The 10,252-nt window shown below is 37.6% G+C and overlaps 1 protein-coding gene across 1 annotated transcript; it reads left to right on the top strand.

Moving 5' to 3' along the window:
* Positions 1-3,160: 3,160 nt before the first annotated feature.
* Positions 3,161-9,933, top strand: LOC105045158 (uncharacterized). The gene is given in 14 exon segments (XM_073257758.1): positions 3,161-4,291; positions 4,386-4,467; positions 4,581-4,769; positions 5,060-5,124; positions 5,224-5,383; positions 5,468-5,713; positions 5,796-5,912; positions 6,097-6,288; positions 6,384-6,465; positions 6,579-7,546; positions 8,269-8,779; positions 8,858-9,048; positions 9,195-9,405; positions 9,408-9,933. Coding segments are annotated over 14 exon segments (4,242 nt in total). The 5' UTR covers positions 3,161-3,299; the 3' UTR covers positions 9,644-9,933.
* Positions 9,934-10,252: the final 319 nt, after the last annotated feature.

The following is a 10,252-nucleotide window of genomic DNA, read 5'->3' as shown; positions in this document are numbered from 1 at the left end:
AATGGCCTAACAGATTTCTAATAGCCTAACAGCCTAATAGATCTCTAATAGCTTAATAGATCTCTAACGGTTTAACAATCTTTTCTTAAGACTTAAGCAAGTCTCCTCTATAAAAGGGGATAAAGTGCTCTCTAGAAGGCAAGTCCAAGTTAAGTCTGAGTGAATAGAGATAAAACTTTATTAGTTTTCTCAAAGAAAATCAAAATTCTCTCCATTTTTCTCCACTCAAACTCTCACTTCTTGTTTCTACTTCTCCATTTTCACTACCTGTTCTCAAGGCCTCGATTGACTTAAGTATCGGAGGGTCCTAAATCGGAGGGCACCCCATGATTTTGAGACTTCTTTTGCAGATTTCGCTCGCAGTTCACATCAGCATAATTCTCAGCTTTCTAGCTCGGTTCAGTACCGACTTCACTCTGGAGCCTTGCAGCAATACATATATAACATATATTTTTGTCAAGAGATGTTTATCTTAGGGTCCATTTGGTTGGGGTATGTTAAATTACAGAATAATTTAATAATTTTGAGAAATTATTTATCTAAAAAAATGATTGCAGAGAGAAAATTTTTACTATGTTTGGTTGGTGAAAAAATTACTCTAAAAAATAATACTAAAAAAATTATAATATTTAGTTGGAGGTAAATTTATATAGAAATATGGTCAAATTTACAAATATACCTTCCAACATAAAATATTTTTTTAGTATTAGAATAGCATTATTATCTTCAATTGATTTTTATATAATGACTATAATCACATGGCCCTTTATAATACCATTTCCACCATAATGTTTTTGTAAAAACTCTTTATTGAATGAATTTGAAAGGACATTAGAACAAATTCAATGATAACGTATGCAATTTTATTGAAAGTATTTTTATCAAATATGGATTACCATCATTTGAAAATTTATCAAATATTAATTCCTCTATAGTATTTATGTTACCTTCTCTTAGAAAAATAAGCTCCGAATCCATTATTTTTTTTATTATTTTTTATACTAAATATAATAATTTAATATAAAATTTATTTTTTTATATCAGATGACCTTCAACCAAATAGACCTTTGGTATCTGGATTTTTAGATTCAAAATAAGAATTCCCACTGTTTATTGAAAAGGCCAAGCCTAATGCCTCTCATGCCATATAATAGTATTTTGTAGGATGCATGAGGTGTTGCATCACAACCTTTCTTGGTACAGTGGTCCTATTCAAATACTCCACGTGCTTACCTTGACAGAAAAAGCTATTTTTTTTGAAAAAAATTATTATTATATAAAATTTTTAGATGGAGACTGTTGCCTTCCTGCAACATCCCATTTCCTACTAACCCCCTTGGCAATCAAAGATTGATTTGCTCAGATCTAAAAATTTAATTTTTAGATCAATATAATAAAAAAATAAAAAAATTATAAAAAAATATTATTTTTTAAAATAATAAAATTTATAAAAAATAATAATATATAATATTTTAAATATTTTTATAATAAAATATTATAAAAAGTATCGTAGTAAAATTTTAAAAATAAATTTTTAAATATTATTAAATATTAAAATTATAATGGCTAATCAAAATTAATCTAATCATATATATTTGATATGAGTGAAAATAAGGAGGCAGAAAAAACTAAAAAAATGTTACAAAAAATAAGAAACTAAAAGAGATATACGTAATTTAGATTAAAAAAAGAGACAAAAAGAACATATAGTTTTCGGTTGCATTTGGATTAATTAAGATATAAAAAATAAATTGATATGAGATTTAAATATAAGGAGTAGACAGATGGAGACCATGAGATTGCGGTGGGGTATTAAAAGATAAATAGAAAAATAAATAAAAAAAATGAGAGAGGGAGGAGAGATCAAAGTGGCATGAGAGAGGAAGAGAGATGTGGGATATGTGAATTATTAAAGAGAGAGAATATAGATCATAATTATTCTTTTTTTTTTTGACATGATCTTTTTAGACATAAAAAATAAATTGATGTGAAGTTTAAATATAAGAGGTAGAAGGATAGAATTGGGGGATCATGGGGTATTAAAAGATAAATAAAAAGGTAATTAATAAAAAAAGAAAAAGAAAGGAAGAGAGGAAAAGAAATCAAAATGATGTGAAAGGGAGAGAAAAAAGAGATAGGATATATAAGTCATTAAGAAAAAAATATAAATCATAATTACTATTTACTTCTTTATAATTTTATATGAGATATGGAGTCAATTTATAAAATTAGTGAGGTTAATTTTAACTTTTCTTACTAGTATATATATATATGTCTAATATTATGAGATTAATTTTGACTTTTCTCATTAGCCGGTATGATTTTTTCTACAATTATATATATATATATATATATATATATATATATATATATATATATATATATATATGTGTGTGTGTGTGTGTGTGTGTGGGCGCATGCGGGCAAATGGGTAAATTTTTTTGTGAGGTAAATTTTTTTTGTATGTAGGGTTATTTTTTTTTTTTATGTGTAGAGTCAATTTTATATGTGTGTATAAATTTTTTTTTTGTAGGATCAATTGATCTTACATTTACCTATTTGTATCTGCCAGTGAGTCTGCTAGAATCACATGGTGATGGATGGATTCAGTATACCACCTTCCCGATTGGCGTTCTGCATAAAGACTGGGATGGGAGTGGTGCTGTCAAGCATTCGTCTAAGTTTCTGAATTTTATACTATTTTTTTTTAAAAACTGATATCTAAATATATGTTACTTGGGCAAAATGATTTTTAAATATTTGATTGATTATAAAAAACAATATATTTTAAAATAATTTATATTTGATTGGACATTTATTTTGAAAAAATATATATATAATACACGCTATGCTCTTATGCAAAAAAAAATTTTAAAATCTCATTCTATCTAAATGCTTTAGGACACTCTTAGAAAAAAAATATTACCATAAAAATTGAACTATGAAAAAGTTACTTGCTACCTCTTTTTTAAAAAACTACAATTAAATATGAGGCTTTTTTTTTTTTGGGTCGATCACTTTTTTGTTCCTCCTCTTCCCAACAGCCATGCCTTGGCGAATCAGATTGATTGGGCCAGCCCAATGAGCTTGCGCTTCAAGACCAGGGTCCAGGTTCCAGGTTCCAGGTTCCAGGTTCCGGGCGTCCAGACCAGGCCACACTATTTCCCCTTCCCCTCTTCCGCAAGTTGCACTCATCATTTCCCGCGCGAACGCGAACACGCTCCCCAAGTTTCAAAGCTGAGAGGGACAGGCGGAGGGCAACGAAGGGAAACGAAGCGCCGCCAAGCCACGGCGGCGCCATGACCACCACCGCCAGATCAGCCCGAACCCACCACCCACCTCCGCCACCTCTCACCACCGACGACATCGTCCGCCTCGCGAAGGACCCATCTGCCACCCTCCCCTCCTCCGCCTCCCCCTCTGCCCTTCTCTCCCTCCTCGACTCCCCTTCCTCCTCTCCCTCCGTTCCCGTCACCGTCTACCTCTCCTCCCTCCTCTCCCTCCTCTCCCGCTCCCCTCCCCGGCCCTCCCTCCTCTCCTCCCTCCTCCTCTCCTCCCTCCGCCTCTTCCTCTCCCGCCGCCTTCCCTCCGGCCCCGACACCGCCCGCGTCTTCCACCTCTTCTCCCCCCTCCTCCCCAACCTCGACCCCTCCGACCTCCCCTCCCTCCTCGACCTTATCACCTCCCATCTCTCCGACATCGCCGACCCCGACGATGCCCAGCCTCTTGACCTCCTCCCCCGCCTCCTCGACCTCGCGATCGATGCCGCCCGAGAAGAATCCATCGTCCTGATCCTCGAGAGATTTCTCGCCACCGATTGGTCCAAGGCCTTGTTGGTAAAGATCGTCTCCCTCCTCCGCGATTTCCCGGCGCTTTCTAGGGTTAGTGTTCTGGATTTCGTCGAGAAGGTGTTCGGAGGAATGAAGGCGGTGGACCTCCAAGACCTGCCGTCCTTTGTCTACCAGCTCCTTCTCCTCGCTTCCAAGGGGATCAACAAAAGGGCGGTGATTGGAGGGATTTTAGGGTTTTTCGGGGGGTCCCTGACGGGGCCGGCTTCGATTGTGCGACAGGTGGAGGGAACGGTTTTGATGCATGTGAACTTCGCCGTGAAGCAGGACCCTTCGTTGGGGCAGGAGGTGCTGGCCATTGTTCGATCCAATCTTGGTGTGCTTAACCACTTCGCGGTCGCCATCCTGCTGTCGGTAGCCAGGGTGCGGCGATTCAATGAGAGCTCTATTGGTCTTTTGAGGTCGGCGGTGGTGACCTCCCACCGCGACTATAAACTCTCATGGTGAGGATTCTTTCCAAACAGCGAGATTCCTCTCTTCAGTAATATGGTTGTGATTTGTCTTGTTCTGCTTTTTCTAAAAAGTCGAAACATGTAGGAATTGCAAGTGGTTGCCTGATGATGTGAAAGAAGAATGCCTGGAGACTGCTAAATGTGTGGAGAAAGCCTTGATAAAAGCTGTAACATTTTTGCTACTCAATTTCTTATTTTTCCATATGTTAGAATTATTGCACACTCTCACACTAGTTGAATTCATTATCAAGCATAATTGAGGCACTTCACTGTTTTGTAGGTGAATGAGAGCAACAATGGACGGGAGCATGTCATACCTAGCACTGTTCAGTTTGGCTTTGTTTTGCTGGAATCAGCAGATAATGGGAGTGGAGAAGTTGATGGCTTTAGAGGTTTGATGGGTATGGAAGAGCTCGGCATTCAAATACTAAAGACACTTTTTGAGGTCCATGACATGGCAAGAAATGAGGTTTGTTTGGTGGGAACTTGTACAATTTCATTTGTTCTATGAACTGTATGGAACCATGCTCAACCTTGTTGGTGATTATTATTTAAGCCTTTTATCACTCACTATATTGCCAAATTTAAAATGAAAGAAAAAGAAACTGGAAAATAGATCGAAATCAATGCGGCAGTTATTTATCTTAGTTGTTCTTTCCCCAATTTATCTATCATGCCTTGTTCCTTCTTTTTTATATTGTCATTAAGTACACCCTCTCAATATTTTCTATTAAGAATTTGATTTCCCCTGAGCTGCAGATAATTGAGCAGTGCAAATTTCGGATTCTTTCTTTGAAGCCTCATCAGAGCATGCCGATCATCAAGTATTTAAGCAGTTTGATTAAATTGACTATAGTTATTTTTGGCACTTTTTAGACAATCTGATGCATATTAATACAATCTTTATGTGAACCTGGTAATAGGTTACTTGGTCATCTGGTTCAAAGCTACCCTTACCCTATGCTAGATTACATTTCTCACCTGAAAGAATCACTGGACTATTTCACTTTCATGAATGATATAACTTCCGTTGCTCTCATTGATGCCATCTTGCCACTCATCAAGTTCAGCCGTGATCTCCAGGTGTTGGTTCTTGAACTATCTCATTGTGCAATAATCTTTCACTACTCCTAAGTGCTATTATAATTCTTTGATGAATATCTGCAGGATTACATTATTTTGGTTGTTCGAAAGGCTATGTTCAAGCGAGAAGATTCAGTTCGTATAGCTGCTATTAGTGTCATCATTGAATTAATTTTAATGGAAAGCAAATCTAAAAAAGATGGTATAAATTCTTTACAAGAGTCATCCAGCCAAGCAAGTTGCAGCCAGCAAGCTGATATATCCTGTGGGCTGGGCAGAGGTCTCTTTCAAGAACTCAGTGGATTGCTCCAGAGATGTCTTTCACAACAGGTGCTTTTCAGGCACTTATGAAAAGTTCACTTTTTCCCCAGTTTTAACAAGTCTTTTGATAGCAGTTGGTTGCTTTAGACAGGCTAGAGTTAAAGAAATCATGTACCATGGCCTCATTAAACTTGTTCTGTTGGACCCGTTTGTTGCTACTTCTGTCTTGGATTTTCTCTGGCCTCACTTCCTTCACTTTTACAAAGGGGTATTTTATCTTTTGCCTCATCCTATTGATTTTTATATGTAGTTTGCAAAAGTTGCATATTTTCTGTTATTTCTTTTGTGTTGTCTTCATCATCATGCAAAAAATTCACTAAACCATCAAATATAATCCTTAAGGAATTACATCATGACATTAATGGCATCTTTTGGACAAATTCTTTTTGCAGGATGCAGACTCTCCCCTTAGAGTTGATGCATGTTTTAAGTTGGAGAGTGGAAAAGTTTGTCTGGTGGAACCTTTGGACTATCTTTTATTGTGTGTCTCTTGGATTCTTCTCCTTCAGCCACATGGTAAATCTGACCATCCATCAGAGTTTTCTTGGCCATGTTTTGACTTCTCACTTTCACAAGAGAATGAGGTAAGGGATGCAAGGCTCACATTGCTGTCAATGGATACATCTGAAGTTGTCACTGTAAAACTTGCAGCCACAATCTTTTCTTGAACCTATCTCAGGTTGCAAGGACGTCATCTGGTGAGCTGTTCTCAAATGCATTATCAAAGATCCGGAGATCTCTAAGAAAATGCACTTTAGATGGTTTGTGCCCCCTTCGATTCTCATTGTCTGACTCTTGTTGAGCTGAAGTTTTTTCAATTTCAATAATAGTTCTGCTTCTGACCGCCATATGATTGCTTCCATTGTTAGATCAGATGGTCAAGGCCAGACTGAAGATAATTCTCTTCCATTGCAAGGCGAGAAAACTTATTCTCATGGTTGGATTTTGCTTGGAATTATTGAGGTGTTCATTAATGTTGTTGCTTCAGAGTTAGAGAAAGCAGCTGATGAAGAAAAGATAGTGCTTGAAAAAGAAATAATGGAGCTTGTCAATTCACATGATTTTCTTGAAAAAGAATCAATCATGAACAAACAGAGGAGTGGCAACCGGAAAGGATCTTCAAGATGTGTCCAAGACAAGGTTAACAGCGAGTTTAAAAAGTACTCACACGTTTCCCTCCAAAAATTATCTCAAGCAGGGAGACCTTTCTTTGCAACCTCAAATATCCATCAGCTTCTAGTGACTGCACTTAAGTCAAGCAATGCTGATGATCCTGACAAACACACTGCTTCTCAGAATCATAGTCAATCATCTTCGTGCAAGACATGGGACCAGTGTCTGAAGCTAATATCATTTGCTTTAAAGGCTTGTCTTCATCATTTACAGTCCATCAATTCAATGAAAACTGGATCAGACGGTGATCCATTGAAAACTTTATTGCATGGAGATGTTGAACGGCTTGGACAACCTATAATGCAGCTCATATGGCTGCTCAAGTCAGGTCTAAAACTAGAAAAACATCCCAAAAAGTTAGAAGACAAAGGGAAGAAAAACATAGAAAATAAAGGAGACCAACTCTTACTATCATTGTTATGCTTGAATGAATTGTTCAAGCTAAATTCATCTGGTGTTCATTTTGCTGAATTGATTGAGGATATGCTCAACCTGATCACACCGGTGTTGGATTCCGAAACTGCAATGGATACTGCTCAGGGTATTGACAATGAACAAGGCTCAATGCTGAAGGATAAGTTCTTGAGAAGACTGCATTTGTTTTTAGAGAAAATAATAAAGCCACTGTATTCCGAGCTTCTTGCTCTTTCACATTTCCCTGAATCTGAGGTAGCTCTAGTCCTTCTGTGTAGCTGCTTATTATGCATATTTCCTGTTTTCACACTACAATTTCTTTTCCTTTGTCAATATAGATACACAGATGTAGTAACCCTAGCATTTTTTTTTTTGGCTATTTCTCATCCTTCATCCTTTTACCCGCTTAGGAATGATTATATTGTTATGATCTTCACCTACATTAGGATGCAGATAACTTCCTGCAGTGGGGAGGGGTGCCTTAGCACTTGATGAATGCGGGCTTGCCCCTTTCTGGTTATATGGTTGTTTGAAGCAATTAGTCTGGAATTTATGCTACTTAGTTGTTTGGGACAATCTGCTGGTTTCAGCTAGGTTGTTTATTTAGGCCAAACTAAGTGTTTTTAATTCATCATCTAAATAAAATGAAACTTTTTTCTGAGTATTTTCAGAGTAACCCATATAAATATGTACATTCCCATCGTTATATTTTGCATGAACATCTACACCAAAAAACTATGGTAAATTTTGTTTCTATTTCTGTTCGATAAGTCAGCAAGTCTTCATGGGGATGGTGGTGCTTTGAGGAGTGTATCCAGCCCCCAGTGAAGTGTGAGTTCATGCTGAGATGGTCTCTACAAGGAAACAGGGAAAAATCTCATTGTCATTTTGTTATTTTTGTTGCTTCATGTTTCTTCCATGATTTTATCTACTTATGTAGAAGATGGAAGTGAACTTATTCCCGCTTTCTTGTTTAGGTTTTAGCTGAATTGATAGTGATCATTGAGAAGAAATTGCCCAATCAACAGAGGACCTATCATGGAACCTGGGCTGCGGCCATCTGTAGGAGCAGCAGTATAGAGAATCCCAATGCTGCACGAAGTGTAGCAGGACTTGTCATTTATCTGATGCCTGCTCCGAATGACCTGATTGTTGCACATGACATGGCTTCAGAGCTGTTGAAGGTCGTGGGATCTGAAGATAAAGATCCAGAGGAGATATCTGAAACATTTCCCATTATTAATCATTCAACAAAGAATGCAATTGCTTCCATGCTCATACGAGTGGTTGAGTCTTGCATGGTTGAATTGGACTGGTCTATATCAAAACTTAGGGCAATGTCCATTGTGAATCTTGAATTCATTGGTCTCAGAAAGAAGCACCAATTTGGTGAAAGGCTACCTGGACTAAAATTGGAAGAAGCACTGCACTCCAGGTCAGAAGCACTGGCATATCTCTTGTCCTGTTTTCTGGAGCTGAACCTCAAGGGTATGCTTTTTGTCTAGCAATGGATAACATGCTTTGCTTTGACATCACAACCAACACTTTTATTTCCTTATTTTACAGACTGTCAAGCAGAGCATTTACTGAAGGTAACTGCAAAGTTTTACAAGCTTTTGGTTCGCATGACAAAGCTCTGCATTGCTCCTAAAGGTTGCAAGCAACTCGTACCTAGTCCCAAGTTTCAGAAGCTAGCAGAAGTTACTTGCTCAAGGCTCACCAGTCCACTATACAATTTTGTTGCTCTTGTGCAAAGGGTAAATAGCTCTGCAGTCTTATGTTGCCTATGTTCAATTTAGCTTTCACTTCTGTTCTAATGATCTATATAAGCTTGTTCAGTCTACCTTTAAAGTTTCCCTCTTCTCCTTTCTTTTCTTTTCCTTTTCTCTGTTTGGCAATTCAGAACCAGCAAGAGAATGCTCAGAGGAGGGGAATCATTAGGAAGATCAAAAGGGAGAATAGATGTATTCCTGATTTGATATTCCAAATTGAGGACTATGAGAAATATCTCATTCAACTAAGCAAGCTGACTAAAGTTAACTTTTTGAGGCATGCCAAGCGCAGCACAGCAAGGGATTTTAAGATCATAGAGATGAAGAAGATTGCCGTTGAGGGAAGGCATCTGAACATAATCCCAGCCAGGGCAATTCTACATCATCTGAGAATGAATCAAGTGAGGAATCTGTACGTCCAGATGAGGAACATGCATCTGAGAAGGTTGCATCCCCAGAGTCCAGTCGTGATACTGCTGATGAACATTCTGAAACTGATAAGGAAGATCAAAAGATGGTGTTGAGGAGGAAGAGGGCTAAAACGAGTAGGATTGTGGAAGACTCTGATGAAGAAACATAGGTAGGAGGTATATTCTTAACTTGTCTTAACGTGTTGATAAAGCAACTAGAAATATGACAGAAACGTCTGCATGGAATGTCTTTGTTCTTTCGTTATCTGTAAGTCTTGTTTATCATTTTCCTTTGTCTCTTTTGTAATTCTTAAAGTAGGGCACACTAGGAGTTAGAAGCCAGTAGAAAACTGGACAAGTGTAGGCATCGATGATATTATGAGGCTTGGGTACCAAGGGATATCGCTGGACCAAAATTAGTTTTTTGTTCATTTATGAGTAACAGTTAACTGTTTCTTCATTTTATAATGAGGGACACGGTGATATTTACTCCCAGGTTATCTTTTTTCAGCTCCTGGGAACCTACTGCCAAATCTTCACCTATTTACTTCAGACAGTTATTGTCCTTTCATTTCTGTATTTGTTTTGTTGGTTCTAATAGCTTGACAAAAATGACAAATTTTATCATTTCATGAAATGCCAGTATTGCTATGGTTGGCTGCGGAAATTCATGCTGAATACTTTAGTTAAGGCCTTATCCATGTTATGCATCATGAGAACTAAGGCCTATTTTGGAACAAGTTACTCTAATCACTGTTTTGAGAACATCTGTTTTGCTG

Source organism: Elaeis guineensis, chromosome 5, assembly GCF_000442705.2.
Source record: "Elaeis guineensis isolate ETL-2024a chromosome 5, EG11, whole genome shotgun sequence".
Lineage (NCBI taxonomy): Eukaryota > Viridiplantae > Streptophyta > Magnoliopsida > Arecales > Arecaceae > Elaeis > Elaeis guineensis.
This window is presented reverse-complemented; position numbering and strand designations above follow the sequence as displayed.